Source organism: Pleurodeles waltl, chromosome 6, assembly GCF_031143425.1.
Source record: "Pleurodeles waltl isolate 20211129_DDA chromosome 6, aPleWal1.hap1.20221129, whole genome shotgun sequence".
NCBI lineage: Eukaryota > Metazoa > Chordata > Amphibia > Caudata > Salamandridae > Pleurodeles > Pleurodeles waltl.
The window spans coordinates 811,918,439-811,937,813 of NC_090445.1; the positions used below are offsets into that span (position 1 = coordinate 811,918,439).

General features: G+C 42.0%; 1 protein-coding gene across 1 annotated transcript in view; it reads right to left on the reverse strand.

The window, feature by feature from the left end:
- The window catches only part of SORCS3 (sortilin related VPS10 domain containing receptor 3), a 2,578,554-nt gene that overhangs the window by 590,033 nt on the left and 1,969,146 nt on the right, over positions 1–19,375 (reverse strand). The window contains exons 8-9 of the mRNA XM_069239432.1: positions 11,288–11,377; positions 418–597 (exon numbers count right to left, since the gene is read on the reverse strand). Coding sequence (XP_069095533.1) covers positions 418–597; positions 11,288–11,377 — 270 coding nt within the window. The remainder of the gene's footprint in view (positions 1–417; positions 598–11,287; positions 11,378–19,375) is intronic.

Here is a 19,375-nt window from a genome sequence, read left to right on the forward strand (position 1 = left end):
GACAACTCCTTGGGTATACAGTGGTACAACTGCACTTTGCATCACAGAAGCGGCCTGTAGGCCCATTATGTAAATACATACCATGAGCATTTGAATAAAACAGCTTGAATGCCTGCTACCTCACCCTTTGCACCTCTGAAACACTCTTTATAACCCTCTGCCTCAGTTACATCACCCTGCATAATTGAGAGTGCTTAGCAATCTGGCTGGACAAACTATTATGCCTTAATAAGGTAGAAAACTCCTGAGAATTACATATGGCGTGCCGGCTTTCTTATTCAGAAATGTACTTTATTTATGTCTTGAGGGAATTAACTACAAAGACAATCCTGACATTTTATGAAAGGCAGGGGCTCATCAGCAGTGACAGGCGCTCGTTTCCGGGTGACTAGCTGCAGAGTGACCTTGCCTGCATACCTCATAAAGGTCAATGATGATGTTGCCCTCGAGTCCTCTGCTGCTTTTCACATTCTCCAAAGCCAGGGTGAAGAAGACTCCGCGGGTGTCTGAGATGTAAAGGTTGTATGTCTCGTTCTGATTCCACTCCTGGACTGCTGCGAACACCTGGTTTTCATCCGTGTTGATAATGTGCATGTCCTGTTAAGAAAGGAAGAAGACCCATTACTGCTGATCTATGCAACACCTCTCTGTTGGGACTTAGAACAATTACTGTGACTTATGAAACTGCTGTGGAGGGATGAGAGTGAACTCTTGAGTACATTGCATAATTTTCTGTTTCAGTGCGCCAGTACACCAGAGAACCAGCGTTATGGATTGAAAAAACAAGATTCTAGACATGATCAGGTCAGGATCTCAGTCCTGGGATACAGCAGAGATGAAGGATGAATATAACTTGATTTATTTGAAGGCAGGGATGCGTTTTAAATCATGCTCGAAGCTTGTATGGCGAAATTACTTTGATATGCAGTATATTACTACCTGTTCGTAACTGTATATACAAATATTAAAGACATGAGCATGCAGCTAGACTGACGTTTAAACAGAAGAATGGTTTCATTAGGCACACATCAGATTTTGACCCGACCATACTATCCTTAAGAATATATCAGTGTTAGGCGTAGTAGACATTCTCTGATAACTTTAGAGACATTGATTGTCAAAGCAAGGCTGTTTGGCAAAGAAAAAATAAAAAAAATGATGCCAGGCGCCCACTCAACCGATAAAAATGACAGCATAGTGCCCATTAAACGAGTTTTTCTCAAACTGAGAGTGAAGTTTAAAGTTCCAGTATGCAGATATGAGCATGTGATTTGATGAACATTTGTATACCAGTACATCGGTTTTGACTCCAGAAATCAAGGATATTCATGGGTCTCTTTAGAAGACTCAGGGACTGAATACATAACAGAAGAGAGGTTGCCCCAAATATTGTAGTTACTATTTATAAGGGCACTGTTTTCATTTGTACCTTGGAATGGACAATTTGGCTCAGTTTGTAATACAAAAAGTTCAGGAAGTTCTTCTGTAGTTTTTGAGGGGTATTTATTTTTCAAATTTTGAATTAGGATGGAATTTGCATTTTATGCAGACCCTATCTGGTACCTCTTTGGCATTAAACAATATATGCAAGGAGAAACACTTTAAAAACCATCTTGAGAAGTTCTGGAATTTTTTCGCCCAAGAGGCCTTTTACGAGTAGATAGACGGTGGGCTGAAGGATCAGGATAGCTGTTCTCAGAGCATGAGAATAGCAAGGTTCATGCCATGTCCCCGTTCCCCACTAAACAAACATAACCGATACTCAAAAACGAGTAGGATAGTGAAAAAATATCAGAAACTACCATATGTACCCCTGCAAAAGGGATACTTTCCACTGAGCCTTTTTCCATCCTGCTTTTATACTTTTCAAAACTAAAGCTAATAACCACTCCTTTAATTTGATACCATTCTGGGACCAGTAACTCCAAGCTGACTCTGTCTTAGTGATAGCAAGAAGTAGAATAAGGAAATATCATGTACTACATTGAGAGGGATCTCCTGTCGGTGATGAAAAATACCAGCCATCTCGTAACCTCAACGTTAAGGCCCTTGACTGAAGTGTGCAACAAGCCATTACACAATCCAGGGCTACATATTTTGTTTGTTTCTCCATATGACACAAAAGCACAGATTGAGACATTCAAATGAGTTATCTTCTCGTCTATACAGTAAGATGGTATTTATAACTGTAGGCAACATTGGGTTCCAAAGGTTGGACTTTCTGCGGTGAGACTGGCTTGCTTTGTAAGCCACAGGGGCCAAATGGGGCTGGTGCATATGGCTCAGCACAGAAGTATGTCAAGCATTTGTTTTTTGGAGGTGAGGTGTCTAAAGTTCATACATATAAATTGGAAGATTTCCAGTTAATACATGGATTTTAGGCAGAAGTCGATGGAAATTGTAAGCAGAGTTTGCCTCTATCTGTCCGACTTGTTCTTTCTGAAGTCCATGCATTTATTCTGAGAAATTCAGACTGATGTGTAAGAATTTTAGCGCCTCAGATGCAAACAAAATCAGATTATTTGACTCTGTGCTGAGCCTCCATAGCTCATCATATTATGGCCCTGGACATTTACAACTGAATTACATTGTTGTCTCACTGCACCACTGACAGGTCTACTGTGAAATTATATTAGCATCAATTTTATCTTAACAAAAGTGATAGCCTATAATGCAGTTAGCGACAGTTTAGGACAAACTATCCCCTCCTAAGTGCTGTTAATCATCTCTATGATAAAAACATGCAATCCAGTGCCTTGAGACCCTCACAGGTGAGTAGCCACGCTTTACAAAAATTGATTGATTGATTTAATCCAAAAGTGTTTTATCCTATGCCACAAGAACCAGTCCTCAATGGCAAACTATTTCCAATGGATCTCCCTGACTTTGCTAACCAATTATCTGGTATTTTATTCAAACATCAGTAACACTTTGGAGATTTACGTTCATACTAATTTTCTTTCTTTAAGTGTTTTGCGCTTTTATGCTTACTTTGACATTTCAGTCAGAACGCACAAGAAAGCCTCTATTGACAAGTTGGGTACAACTGTCCTAGGGGTAACTTTCAAATGTGATCTCAAATGGAGCATGGATGAAGCACGCTTCATGCTCTGGATTTCCTATTAGATGTTTTTGGCTATGTCTTATCTGCTTACAATCTTAGCACACAGATGTTTATGGCTTTTTGCTCCAAAGAAATTAGTGGCCCAAAATTTCCGATGGGCATCCTCTTTTTGTTTTTTTAGTACACCTTGATGCTAGATTACAACAATAAGGCATGCTATAGATTTTGCAGTTCATCACAGAGAAACCATTTTGTTGTCTCACACACCAGGCTTCTCTGAGGGTAACTGGGCCCCACATATTTACATATGTATTTGCTGCCTTTGCTGGTTATGTAAGATATGTGAAATAGGTTGTTCTAGCCCCAAGAAACACTTGATACCCAGGATAATTTCTGATAAATTAATCTGGTTGAAAGTGATTTTTGAAGGACTTTCTCAGAGTGAACTGAAAGGGAAAGAAGAAAGTAAAGTCGTTGCCATGAACATCTGCAAACGTCAGGTTTAGACATTCACCCATAAAATGTGTCCAATTATCTGTTCTAATTAACTTGTGACACTGTTCTTAAATTGTTGATGTCAAGTAAAAGTATTAAAAAAGTCTAGAAATAAAATGTCCAAAGTACAGGCATGAACATTATGTTAAGAAAAATATATCAAGTTCAAGTTTGTACAATCGTAAACCTTTTTGCTGGGGCACAATGGACATCTTGTACTGGAATAAACCGTAAGAAATTGCTGGGGGCAAATTCGAAAATATTCAGCAAAACGTGTTTTTAGATTCCCGTTGAGGAATATGAAAATTTGCCTACTAGTAATTTCCGCAGAGCTGTGCTACAAAAACTTAACCCTAAATGACTCATAATTATGGTTTCCCCGGTTCGGTATATATCTAGTGAAGATTTAGGGCATTAAGGATTGGCTGTCCCTATGCTTATTTTGTTTTTTTTAAAAAGGAGTGCAGGTGCCCAAAGTTCTGCTCAGAAGCCTACGGCCAGTGCAATTAAGTGTGGAGTACATAATACCAAGACTGGTGGGCTTAAACACACTTCATGCCTCTTTAATCCAGCACCAGACACTCACAGTCCCGTACTAACTCTTTCTGGTTCCTGCTCTCTCCTTTGGTGATGATTTCCCCATCTTTCTCTTCTTCAATCTTTTTTATTTGTGTCTTTTCCCTCTCTTCATCTCGATAATATCGATAATATCGGGTGGTAGATAAATAAGTGGCAGTCCTCTACAATAAGTGCTGGTGTCCCCCTGCGGCAACCACTGGCACAAATTAAGTACTGGATGTCCCAGATATCGAACCGTCTATGAGACGCTAGCAGTTCCTCCACCATAGCATTAGTAGCCCATTGTCAAATTTAAAGACAAACCCCATTTCGGATTACGTTATTTTGTGCATGTAAGGGCTGTGTTGGGGAAGTAAAGTGGCAACATGTCTATCAGACCATGCTGGCATGGAGAACTGTTGTCTATAAAGTGATTCCTGGAGACAAATAGAACACCTTTAAATCTGAGGACCATGCTGCTGCTGGTATGGTAGAGGGGGCACCAGGACATCACACTTTAAAGAGCTAGTTAGAGCCCAGTAAATAGTAAATTTATTCCATGGAATCACATAACAGTTGTCCTACATGCAGAGGTTTTTTTTCCTTGCAAGTGCAGAGCCTTTAAAAGATTTTCTGCCTCCCATTTTCCCCTATGGGGATAGAATAAGGAAAGGGGGTGGAAAACTAAATGAAAGTATCTTATCTTTCTGTTCCTGGAAAAAACATTTATATTCTCTGGTAGCGCAGACAGAAATGTTAGTGTCATGAGTGCCAAAGGGCAAATCAAAGTAGCCACTGGTGCCCCTCGCCACATCAAACGGACATCCATGAGTAACAGGTAAAAAGACCCAATCCTCAGCATTGGCAAGAGGCTGAAGCCACTACCATTCTCCTCATAACTACAATTTAGGGTCATTAGCCGCACTCTCCTAGTTTGGTGATTCAATTTGAGCCCCTCCCCCCCCCCCTTGCCAGAAGTGCTGAGCATTGCTCATAAACAGTACGGTAAACACACGGATAACTTCCAGATGGAAAAACATGGAGGAGACTTTGAACAAACGTTGGCACATCAGCACAGCTTTTCCAAGCCAAGCAAAGGCATACGGTTTTCAGTTGGAAGATCTTGTGTCTATATTGTCTTCTTTTTATTGAAGGACGTTTTTTGAACTTTGAAATACGTGCTTCTCTTATTGGAATCTCCCCTGAATTGTTTAACCTAGCCCCTGCATACACGTCTGACATACCCGTGTATTCTAATGAAATATTCATGTTTTTTTAGAAAAATATTGTTATGGCTCTGTGCCCCAGTCAACCAGACTACAGTATTGTGTGCGCCAAATAGTTAAAAAAAATACATGCACTCTTTTCTCAAATATGTGGCAGATTTTACTGTTCGCATCTGTGGGATGGTTTTTCTTCTTTTTCAGGAGGTGCGTCGACTTTAGAATGTACATTTCCTGCAACCATTGCGCTTTATTTAGGTGTAAGGCCAACTGAATTATATTACATATATGGCAGAAAACTTACCCATAAAACTATTATAACCACTTTTATGTCATTGCATAATCTTTCATTATATAGAGGCAACAAATCCAAAGGCAATCAACCACAAAATGAAGAGTTCCTCGATCCCCTAATGAAATATTAATGTAATTGTTTAAAAAAATGTGCGCGCTAGAACTTGGTGGACTTGAATCACAGCTTTATCTCATGCTAATTATTTTATAGACATCATTATTATGTACCAAAACCTAGTTTATGAATGTGATTCTAACAAAGAATTGAAATACTACTATCAAAATGCTAAGACATTGCAACGTTTTCAATATTATGAAGCATGTATTGGTACACTTACACAATAACATAAGATGTGTCACAGTTTATTGTATTTGTATTTATTTATAATGTGCTACAAATACGAGAAATCTAGTTTAAAGGCACAAGGAAATGAAGACAAGGGGTATAGAATGACGTTACAAGCAATCTCAATAAGGGAATTGACTGTTTACAAATCAGTTTATTTGTTTAGGAATACCCTGGGGACAAGGCCAGAGTATGTCCATAGCAAGTCTTTTTATAACAGTTTAAAAAATGTTTTATGTTGGGACCCTCTTCCATAATTCAGTGCCCAATGTGTTGCAATTTGGAGGTAGAGACATTAGACCTTTTATTGGAGTAGAAGTTTCTCTCAGAATTGTTCTGTCCAAATATATATGAAAGGTATGTGGGTGATTTCTGGTGTATTGACTTGCACAGCATACAGATTTGTTTTTAAAATATGATTTGTGGTTTGTTGAGTAGCATTTGGAAGTACTAAGACAGTTTACAATTAAGGGAACTAATTATAAGAATGCTTAATGTTTTTCAATGAAAAAAGCACAAAAATTGTGAAGCACCAACAGTGGTCATCTGGTTGTGCTTGACTGGGACTTAGCCACAATTGAAGCCACCCTGCAATGGATCGCATGCTGGGCATCGAAACCATGTTCGTCTTGGTTGGATATTTTACCTTCATACTTGGGGCCTAATTTAGATTTCGGCAAATGGGTTACTCCATCACAACAGGGACAGATATCCCATCCACCTAAATATAAATCCCATAGGAAATAATGTGATTTATATTTTTGTGGGTGGGATATCTTTCATCGTTGATATGGAGTAACCCATCTGCTGAAATCTAAATGAGGCCTTCAGTCTCTGAAATTAAAGTAAAATATCCTCAGTGAGGCAAGTCAGAAGGTTTTGGCTGTGAAGGCCTCTACAAGGCCAGACATCCATCAAATGAGGTTTAGGAGAAGCTGTTGAATTTTGGCAGGAAAGCTCTGAGTGGGAGAAATTCAGAATTCACACCCAAGGAGGGTCTATAGCTAGCTGGATCCTTTTGGTGCCTTTGTCTGTTGAAGATTTCTACACTGGGACTTTGGCCGAACAGGGCTCCACAAGGCAGATTACCTTGTTCACAATATCACACTGATTTGGATTTGCTGATGCAGACAAGTTCCTAGTGAGAGGAACCGGAATCATTGGTCCAGGGGGTAAAGCACTCAGGTCAAATTAACTTGACAAGTTTGTCCTGGTCCTCAATAGGTCTTTGGAGCCAATAATGTTTCTAAGTCCCAAGTTTTTCTGAATGTTAGGAGGAGTACACTATGACACAGGAAAGGGTCCCAGGACTTCAGGAACTGCACTTGGGGGTCAAGAGTCACTCCAACAGAAGCCCCCATCAGAGACCAGGGTACACCTAGTTGGTATTGGACAGCTGGGATCTTCAGGAAAGGAGCAGCTTGTTGTGTCCCTGTAGATTCGCAGGAGATTAGACAACTACCCCTTGGAATTCCCCACTTTATTCTGGACAGAGGTAGGGGCCACCCTTTCAGGACCCCTCATAGATCTCAACAGCAGGTGCAGTCCTTCTTCAGTCTTTTACAGGTCCAATAGTGTTCTGAAGAGAGTGCCCAGGGGTCACAATTATGCCTGGGACAAGCATGTGTGTCTCTCTTAGCCCCTTAATTATCTAAAGGGGAATGGTTCCCGGGCTATCCCTATCAATTTTTGCAGCACCTCTTGTGTGCTGTACTGCAAAAACTCCCACAGTGTCCCTCTATTTAAAAACAAGATGGCAGAAAAGGTCTTTCACTGTGTGGAGCTCCCGTGCCCACCCCAAAGGTGTGGCCATGGAAAGTGCAAACCTGTTCAGGGGGCAACTCCTCTTGCACTGGGATTTGTGCCTGGCTAACTGGGTGGAAAAAAGAGGGCCCCACCCAGGTGTCAGATAACATTTGCCTGTGTCAGAGTAGGTCTCCTTGAAGTTACTGAAGTTCCACGTCACAGCACAGATAGTCCTCCTACCAGAGGAACAGAACACCTTTCCACATCCAGCATTTGTCACAGCCCAGGAAGCAAGTTCACACTTTATCAAGGGAACTATTAAGCTCCTGGGAGACAGTTGGAGGCCCATGCTAAAAAGCTTCTTCAGACGGGGAATAGTACATTTCTTATTGTACGATTTACAAAATATATAATACAATTCCAACTTTACCAAAGCATTGGACTTGTAATAAGTATTTAAAACATCATGGATTTGCTAGCTATTTCTTAGGGTGAGATAACATTATTACATGCAGGGCCTCATTGCAGTAGCAGTCAGGACCACCACTGTTGCAGCGGTCTGGCCTCCACATTACAACCCTGGCGGTCAGACCGCCAGAGAACCACCAGAACCGCCAGGATCCAGGATCCATGATCCAGGCGGCCTGGTGGTGGCCAAGATCTAATTCACCAGGGTAACGCTGCATGCAGTGCTGCCCTGCAGATTACAACCTCGTTCCTCGCCAGCTTTTTCATGGCGGTAACACCACCATGAAAAGGCTGGGAAAGAATAGGTGCTGTGGGCCACAGCATTTCCGCCGGCTCAATTACGAGCCAGAGACAAGGATGTAGCCTGTTTCCCACTAGGATGGCGGGCAGAAACTGAGGTCTCCACTCACTAACCTAGCAGGAAACTTTTAATAATTTTGTCGGAATTTAAGCAGCGGCCACCTGTTCGGGATTTTGACAGACGGGCTTTCCTGTCTGCCAAACTCGTAATGAGGGGCTTAATACTGCATTTCAGTGCTTTTCTATGTAACAGCTAACCCTGCTACAGTGATAATAGCTTGTAGGGCCTTGTCATTATAAGTACATGTTTAACATTAAACTTTTACATCTCCTACTTTTAAACACCATGCACACTGCCTAATGGGAGTAAGGCCCACTTAGGCATTGACTTAATAATAGTTAAAGGGACGAATAGGCCTGTGTAAAATGAGTTATTTTGGCAGGACGAATTGGCAGCCTTAAAAATGCACAAACAGGCTACAATGGAAGGCCTGCAGTTGTGTGTGCAGTCTCACAGTAGTGGGTGGCACAATGGGTGCTGCAGTCCACAAGTGACAATTACCGTATAAGCCCTGGGTACAATTAGTACCATATACTAGGATCTGATAGGTAAGGTAAATATGTAAATTAGGAGTATAGCCTAGTTAGATATGATTTAGTGTTCAGGTTTAGCAGCGTTCCAGTGCACCATACAAGTAGCATTAGTCAAAACAAATGCGAGTGATCATGCAAAATGATGCAATTTCTTACAGAAATGATTTACTAATTCTGTGTTGGAGTTTTGATGTTGCTCGGTTGCGATTATAAACATTGTAATGTGAATGACTAATTCATGTGTGATCATTTCAAGAATTATTTTAATCATGTTATGTTTTGATTGAATTATGTTTAATTATTCATAATCAAATCAAAAAATTATAATAATAACAATAATAATATTTGGAATTATTGTGTTCTATACCATTTCATCATTAAATCATGAAAGTCAAGTAGGACGAAGGGCTCACAGTCCACTTTCACACTGCTTCTGCACGATAGCACACATTTCTCTCTAATCTAGGATGTGAAATGTTGCTTCAGAAAAGGAATACTAACAACACAACTAAGGGTGTCTAAAGACCAGAATAAAAATTCCTGTCGTTTATTTTTTTACTTTTTTGCAATGTTCAAGGGTTTTATCATTGATGTAGAGCTTTAGAAGAACCTTGAAAAGTGTGCAAACACTAGTTTACCAAAGGAAAACTCACCAAAACATTTTTTTGTTGCAAGAACTACCTCACTCAGACAGGCTTAGCGAAGCTGCCTACTTTGCAAAATTTGAAAACCATGTGAAGTGTTAACGTTGCCAACGTCACTCAATTTGCAGGTGCATTTTTAACTCCGCGCATTCATAACACAACCAACATAAAATGCTTACTTGATTACACACATAAACTAACGTTGATAAAATATACGCTATATTGATGATATGTTGATAAAGGCACTGCATAATAGTTAAAATCAGATTCAGACTTGTCCTGTTTTGGAAAATGTAAATGTTCGAGGTGGTATCTAACTTTTATCTGATAATAATTTGTAATGTACTTATTAGCTGGCTATCAATATCTTGTGGAAGTAGAAATGTAGGTGGTATATTACAAGCAGAAAGCGATAGATCTCAGTATTAGTGGCCTTACTCTGGAAGACATATGCCAATGAAAATGATTACCATTGAGGAATACCACTCTGATTTACGGTCATCTTAGAGATATTGACCTTCCAAATTATTGCTCATGTATACCTCTGTATTAGATTGCCATCAGAATTAAGGGGGTCATTACGACCTCAGCAGCATTTTCAAAAGACCGCAGAGGCCGCGGGAGACAGAATACCACCATTGCCGGCGGTATTTCTGTCTCCCTATTATGACATTTCCACTGGGCCAGCGAACGGTAACAGTGTTACTGTCCGCTGGCCCAGCGGAAATGTCACATCAACATTGCAGCCGGCTCGTAATAGAGCCGGCGGCAATGCTGATGTGCAGCGGGTGCAGTAGCACCTGTCACGCATTTCACTGTCCGAAATTCGGGCAGTGAAATGCGCAACGGGGCTATGCCTGGGGGCCCCTGCACTGCCCATGCCAAGTGCATGGGCAGTTCAGGGGCCTCCAGGGGCACCCCAAGTCCCCTTACCGCCGGCCTTTCCATGGCGGTGTGTACCGCCATGGACAGGCCGGCGGTCGGGGACTCATAATCCCCAGGGCAGCGGTGCTTGCACTGCTGCCCTGGGGATTATGACCGCTAGGCGGAATCCTGGTGGGAAAGTGGAGGGGCCGGCGGTATGGCCGTGGCAATTCCGCCACGGTCATAACTGCTGGCGGAACACCGCCAGCCTGTTGGCGGTGTTACCGCCAACATACCGCCGGCCGCCAGGGTCTTAATGACCTCCTAAGTATCGTAATCAGTGTGATAAATCTGTTCCCTAGTAGTAATTACGGCCAAAAGCCAGAAATTAAAATATGATTGACGTGACCATATAGGGTTTATCCCTCAAGTGGTTCCAGCTTTGACATCACTTTATTTTATGTGGTGAATGCTACAAATTATTTCCGACTTGATTTCCTTAAACGGAAAATTCAAGTTAATGCATCTAACACTGCTACAATTTTAGTGGTATCATGGATGCAGCAGAGTATAACTGTGATGACTGTTGATAATTCCCCTTCAGGAATGGTGTATTGTTAATTCAGTAATCATTTCCATTCACTAATGCTGAAAATACACTATGGTGAAAATACACATTCTGATACATTACCTTAGGCAGTGAATATTTTGGCAATTTGATCTGTGCAAATGGTTCTCTTTTGTAAGACACGTAATAGGTTGCTCTCCCATTTGATGTCACCTGGAAAATAAAAAAAAACATGTAAATCACACATAATTTATACAAAATGTACCACTACGAGGTCGTGTGAAAAGTAGTTCTACATATACCTGCAATCTTGACACATCACAGGTACTACCCAAGGATTAAAGAAATGAAAACACAATACAAATTCCCTGATATCTGTGCTGTGATATTTCCAGCCTCCTGTCAGTGCAGCATTACACCAAATCACTGGTGAAATGGTGCGTCCTTGGGATAGAAAAAAGGTAGTATTATTTATTGTGTTTTGGGTTTTGTTTGTACCAGATCTGGGTGCTTGGCGCATGTGCTGAACCAAAATGAAAAGTTAGCAATATTATCAGTCATAACTATCAGCGCATCAAGCAGTAGCACAACTAGGTCATTAGAGAAGTAAAAGAAGTATTGACATTCAGTAATATTCACAAGAAGATTTCTACCGTATGAATTAAAAATAAACTAAATATGTTAGCTATGCATGACAATTCATGCAAACTTAAAATGAAATTGTGATGTGTTCGGTAAGAAGGAAATGCCATTCAAATACCATAAAATCTGAAGTGTGTTTACTTAATAACCCCAAAGACAAGGCTGACTTAAATTTGAGAATGAGGAAAAAATAGTTTAAGTTAAAGCGTGATTTATATCCAAGTCAAGAAAAGAGATATACGTTTATCTTCAAATTTTCAAATAAATTCCGAGTGACCTGAAAAATGTGGTGTGTTTTTGCTAAAAACCTTTCAGAAAATAAGTATATGTTGGCATATTGTCAGTTAAAATGATAACTAATCAATTACCTTTTGAACTCCTAAAAGAAAGAAATATTGGAATCCTTTTTATGTAGAACGCACCAAACCAACATTCTATTTAACTTTTATTTCACAAATATAAACTATTTCAGGAAAAAGAAAATCCCATGAGCTTCACGATGTGATAAAATTATATTTGACATTTTTCAAAATAGAAGTGCGTCTGTTTTACAGCCATTTGTATATCCGATATTGCCATTTTTCATCTGTTTCAACTTCGTACTTATTCCACTGCTTAGCTGAAAAGCAAGGACTTAGGGACAGATGTACGAAGCCTTTTGCATGTCACAAACTGCGAAAAACGCAGTTTGCGGCATGCAAAAGGCCGAACGCGATGCTCATCCCCAAATTGCGAGTCGGTACCGACTCGCAATTTGGGAATGCGACTCGCAAATAGGAAGGGGTGTTCCCTTCCTATTTGGGACGCATCGCCATTCAGAGTTGCTTTGTGACCGCAAATGCGGTCGCAAACCAACTCGCAGTTACCACCAGTGTCACACTGGTGGTAACTCATTTGCAAAAGGGAAGGGGTCCCATGGGACCCCTTCCCTTTGTGAATGCCGAAAAAAAATATTTTTTCAGAGAAGGCAGTGGTCCTATGGACCACTGCCTACTCTGAAAAAACGAAACCAAATGGTTTTGGTTTAGTTTTCATTTTGCAGCTCGTTTTCCTTCAAGGAAAACGGGCTGCAAAATGAAAAAAAAAACCTGCTTTATTTACAAAGCAGTCACAGAAATGGAGGTCTGCTGACTACAGCAGGCCACCATCCCTGTGAGTGCAGGGACTCGCTATGGGGTCGCAAACTGCGACCCACCTCATGAATATTGATGAGGTGGGTCTTTGCGATCCCATAGCGAGTCGCAGAAGGTGTCTTAGACACCTTTCTGCATCCAATTTTGTGAGTTGCAAATTGCGAATCGTTCAGACTTGCAATTTGCAAGTCGCAAAACTGAAGTTTCCTACATCTGGCCCTTAATTCCTCCATTCCTTCACTGGTCTCTAAAACTATAGGACGTGGGAGTCAATTAACTTGTAAAGTACAAATTGCAAATATATTTTCTCAATGGTGCAAACAAAATATTTTTCTGCAAGGTTTTCAATTCAATGCTGAAAGGGGAACAGTAAGTCATAACATTATTTGGGCAGTCACATTTCCTCAATGCATTGTTATACTGTCACAAATATCAACGTTTAACGGGGACTATTAATAAGAACGGATGAAATGAAAAATCAATGCCTCTCACAATGCTTTTGAAATTCCCAACTTGAATCTGAAACAAATGACCCATTACCTGATTATATAGGTTAACTAGACACGTTGGGCTTTATTAAAAAAAAAAAAAAAAAAAAGCTATACCAGCAGAATTCCATTTCTTTGTTGGTGCAAGCTCATTCTATCTCAAAATTGCACCTTTTGCCATTATGAGGGGCGGCTCTTCTGCAGGCTCTGTCTTCCTTCTGGCTGTGGAGCCCAGTATTGCACAAACTGGCACCTATGGTGTTCTTAAACATGTGTCCAGCTGTCATAGCAGGCCTATGTGTGTGCACTTGCATCTATTGTGTTCTTAAACATGCGTCCTGCCTGCTGTTGCAGGCTTGGCTTGTGTCTGCACAAGGACACATATGCCCGTAAGTGAAGGATACCCATGTGGGTTTTGAATACCTATGAGAGCTGCTCTGCTTATAGGTTAACATGGGGAAAGTTTATAATTATGCCTAGTTGCCATAGGGGATTGCAGTGGAGCAGCTTAATAATTTTACCTGTCATTGAATCCATCCTGACAAATCCCTTTCTGTGGTAAAAGTGGTTTTGCAAATAATAACCTTGAAATGCCACTTCTAGACATTTCTATATTCTAAAATGCTTTTGTGTGCCTTCTAAATTCAACTCTAATCCACACTGGAGGCTGGAGGAGCATTCCCCAGTGATAGCTACAAACCTTGGTCACACAACTGAAATGACAGGCCTTCGCCACTTGAGGGCCTGGCTGGATAGATTGGAGGGAGAGGTTTTGACACTTGGCCTCTCAGGGCCATATCACGTCCCCACTAAAGATTAAGATCTGCATATCAAGGCCCCATGGCAGACACAACTGACATTTAGCGGAGGCATCTGTGGTTTAAAGGAGAACCCTTTGAGCTTCCCTTAACCTCAAAGACACACTAGAGTATAACTACTGGTGCCACACTGCAGCAAACCAGAGATGCGCTAGTGGCAACACAGGACTGGAGAAACTGAACTGCGTGGTGCACACTGCCAGAGAAATCTGTTGTGCACAAAGAGTATTTACTGCCCTTGGAAGGGAGCTCACTCCCTTCCTGAATTGTGGTTGACCTAGTCTGATTACCTGCTGCTGTGTGGCATCCCAAAGTGTGCACTCCAAGGCCTTGTTGGTTTTCCCCTGTTCTCTGGTGGAGGTCTCAGGGTCATCAAACTCCTCCCGCAAGGGACCTACACCTTCTATCGGTGACATCTGGAGAGCAGTGCCCTCCTAAGTGGCCACATTGTCTGATTGATTCCACAGAGTAGCAACCGTGTGTGAGTGTGTAATTAATTATTGTGCCTGAAGACCGGATTGTCTGATGCGGAGCCTTCAAGTGCTGCCCGCATTCCAGGAGTATGGCCCTTCATTGTGGGGCCTTGACACGCATAAGTGTCTTGTTAGTGGTGAGCGGATTAATCATTTGCTGGAACTAGCATGGCCCCCTTCATCAATTGTACCGCATTTCTTTCATGTGACAGGCCAACTGCATGTTCATTGCGGCCCTCAGATGGAACATACCCATAGGTGTGCCACACTCTACCTTGTGTGACACTGCTGAACTTGCACCTCTGTGTGTGACCAGAAACATCTGGTGTGACTCAAGTCATCCCACAGCAGATGTTATGCCTCATTCCAGGGAGCTACAGAATTGGTAAGTCTTTGCGTGTGACCAGAATTTTCTGGTGCAACACAAGTTGTCGCACTCAGACAATGTGCCTTATTTCAAGAGGTACAGAAATGGTAACTCTTTGTGTGTAATCAGAATTGTCTGGTGTGACTCAAGTCATTGCACAATAGACGTTGTGCCTCATTCTAGGGAGGTATGGAATTTGTCACTCTTCATGTTGAATCAGAATTGTCTGGTGCAACTCAAGACATCGACACCAGACTTTGTGCTCCATTTTCGGGGGGCACGGAGGAGCAGATTTGTGCAATGGAGTGCCTGGCTTGGCTGGGCATTACTGTGAATGGCGTATGTACTACAGTGATCCTCTCCCCATGCTTGGCACCACATGGTCCATGCCGGAAAGCACAGGGATGGGAACTTTGAGTGAACTTCCTGAGTAGGGGGCAACCCTCAGTTTGTCGACTGCTGCCTGATCAGCCTGTTAGCTATTCTTTTTCTTACCTTTCCCCCTGGACCCTGAATAAGTGTGACTCTAGCAGCTATCGACTTAGGACCCATGAAAAGGTTTCTTTCATCTCCAGCCCATGGGACAGAGTAGTAGAGGTTTGTTGAAAGGCAGAGGAGGGTTTGGGTCTGTGAGTACATTAATAATTGACCTGCCGGATATCAGTAAACAACATTAGGATGCTGGGCGCGAGTGTCTGCAAGTGCATGTAATACGAGCCTGTCTGATATTTGTGGCACATTATAGTAGTGTAGAGGGAGTGTGTGGGAGTGACTGCCTGTGATCAACTGCACCACACGGCGCGGTTGCAGTACAGGTTGTTTCCTTACCAAAAGATCATCACAGTTGCCATTTCTGGTTGGTTTTTATCCATGCTGTCTAGTCCCACAAGGCTATTTTAAAGTGTTGTAATTATTGGTTTGTACACATAGCTGCTATCGTTGTGAACAAGGGTGCACCCTATAACTCTATGGTATTTAATTGAAATAATTGCTAAGGTGGGTCTCGTGCTGACAATGTTTTGCACGGCATGAGTGTTTTGGGAGAGAAAGTAGGATTTTTCCCAAGTGTACTTACTGCTGATGTTGTTTTAACACAGTTGGGTCCAGTAATGAAAATGATGTTTCCAAATGTGATTTATGGCCAGAAGTACATGATTTACATGTCATATTAGTAAATGTGTGTGTTGAATAAAAATCTTCTTTACATACAAAATGTGTGGAGTCCCTTGTGTGATGCTCAGTGTATTTATTGTGTAAGACTCCCATGTCAATGTTACACACATTGCCCCTGTGATAAGGCTGACTGCTCAGTGCCTATCTACCCAAGGGTGAGCACACGTTATACAATGAGTGTAATCACCCGACCCTGATGAGAGTGGTAGGTTGTCCCTGGCTAGGGCCTTCCCTAAGTCAATCAGAATGTGACTTCTCAAACATTGACCATGTCAGAGGACCTTGAATGGTTCAACCATTGCTCATACCACCAGTTTCAAACAACTATTTCCAGAGGATGTCTGGCTCCTGTGCTACTTTATTGGACATAACAGTATGCCAGGGCTTTCTTTTTTAGGCTCAGACCAGAGACTTCTCTATGCTATGGCACAGATCACAGCAAAGACTGTTAGGAAGTTGCACATAAACATGTTTGATCGTTGCAGTCAAGATCCTGTGTGATGTGGTGCACCTTCTAGTTCTTCCACTACTAATACTTCTACAACCAGTAGTGATATGGGTCCTTCTACGGAAATAGTACAAAGTGTGTATCACAAACATCCTGTCTTAACTTCTCTTGCAATGTTCTTGGGATATCTGCATAGCTTTCAAGCATTTTTAGCTCAAAATTCACAACATTTGTCTCTCTGCCTCTCGGAGTGATTCAGCAAAGCTGCCATTTATTCTATCTTACTTATCAAGGAATGCTTTAACTGGAGCTAAAACTCTGATTTTTAATCATAGCCATTTGATATAGAAGTATGTAGATGTCATAGAATCATTTTTTACATTTTTTATTAGGTTTTTGCATCATATATAAGAAATACAACAACATAATGCCAAGCAGTGCTGCATACATTCGAAGGAGTGCATTATCTGTGTAGTACTGTGGCCACAAGTACACATATCAAAGCAACACAGTCTTGTGAGAACTGTGCCTTGTTCATCCTGACACTCCTAAAACACATCCGGGAAAGTCAGCAGGTAGGCAGTAAGGGTACCATAGATGGCCTTGGCCCTTGTGGGCTTTGCTAGTTCTTTTTCTCATAGTTCCAATTGTTTTATGCAGAAGGCCATATCTAATAGCCACTGCCGCTACATTTGTGCAGCATGTTTGCCCCAACATATAGCCACTCTCCTTTCCACTAACGGGGCTATTGCTATGAGTCTACATTTGACTGGTTGTAGATCTTCAACTAGCATAACCAGTCACATCTGAAGGTGACACATTACCAGCTCCATCGCTATGTCCATCAGGGCTTGTGTGACTTGTGCCCAATAGCACTGGATGGTAGAGCATAACCAAGAGAGATGCAGAATATCTGCATCCAGTGTTGCGTACATCAAACAGTTTGCATCCCATATTTATACAATTTAACAGGTGTATAGCACATTTGATGTCAGTACTTAAAGTGAAGATTGCAGATGGTAAAATTGAGTGCGAGCATACCACTCTGTGTGCTGCAAAAGATCCAGTCTGGTGAGTCTAAAGACAAATCAAGTAGTTCAATTCATTTATCCAGTGCCAGATGCAGGGCTGATGGGCTGGCATTTTGTGCCAAAACATACAATTTAGTAATAAGACTCCCAAGTGTGGTGCTAGTGTGTAAGGTCTGCAGTACTCAGAATGTATGGGGTTCTCTGGGAAATTCAGTACATAACTCTTGCATAGAGGGGGAAGATGATAGTCATAGGTGGCTGGTTTTCTATGTAGTGTGCAAAACCAGGCACACTATGCAGATAGTCCAGGCAATCACACATTAGATTACGGAGTTTACAGAGGTAAAAACTACACCACCTAATGTGTTTACCAATGTCTCCTTTTGCATATAGGTTGAGGTCATCAAGAAGTCCTGTGGGCCAGCCGGAGGAGATCGGGCAGCTCCCGCTTTTGGTGGAAAGAGCTTATGAAAAGTCCTCTGAGCTGGTGCAAGACAACTGGAGGGGACTACTTGTAAAACTAAGATACAGGTAGAGTTCATGGCGAATCCGGTGGGTCCCTTTGGAGAGCAGAGCTTGCAAGGGGTGGGGACCCTTAGAGCACAGCTGGCTCTCCAGTGCAGGGCCCAGGGAGGCCGAGTGCAGAGCAGATAGGTGAGCCAAGAGCTGTGTGCAAAGATGCCTTTGGAAGCAGGAGGTAGGTCACTTAGAGGGTTGTTTGCAGGTCAGCAGAGCCACTCTGGTGGTTTCTGAAGTCTTTTAAGTGGGACTTCCTCCTGGTTCTTTTGGGGTCCAGAGTGGACTTTTCTTTTTGGTGTCTGATGTTGAGTGACCAGTACCATGGGCTATTGTATGGTCCAGCCACTGGAGGTCACAGTGCCACAAAACTTGGCACACTTGCGGGATTTGTCCTCGTAGTCTGTCAGGTGAAATTTGGTCTGGCTGCGGCATCTGGTTCCTTGATCAGCAGCCGGTAAGTGAACTGGACTTCATTGGTCTTTTGATCTTTGGTTGCAAAGAGTGATGCTTTCATTTTGGAAGGAGATCTATGGCAATTTTTAGAAGAGTGGAGGTCCTCTGTGGATTTGTAGAGTCTGTCCAATGTCCAAGCAACACCTCAGTGGCGATTGTCGAGTCTTAGGTACATAGGCAGGTTTTGGCACCTTTTTCTTTCTTCAGAAGGAATGCAGTTCTCGAGCCTTGGGTCTTCTTGTTGTTCGCCTTCTTGTGTCCCTGGAATTTGATCCTCAGGTCTAGGGGTGCCCACTAAACACTGCATTTAGAGGGCATTTAGGGAAGTACCTAGTAGAGACCAACAGGTCATCTACCTTAGGGTGGCTACACCGGTTGTATGACAGAACCATGTGGTGAATCCTAGTTTGTTTTAATAGAGATACAGGAGTTAGCTTAGCCGTTGGCTTGCAGACTTGTGCCCCCGTCACCTAGTGACTTTTACCCTACTTACCCTGCTCTGTTTTAGTGCATTTATTTAATGATTTCTTTTAAGATGGCTGCTTTGTTTTGACCTAGGCCCATGTTTGATTTTCCTTATCAGTGCCACCGCGCTAAGGCGTCAAAATCAGGTGACAAATACAAGCAAACTGAAGGTGTCTTGGTTAGGTACTTTCGCTCTTCACG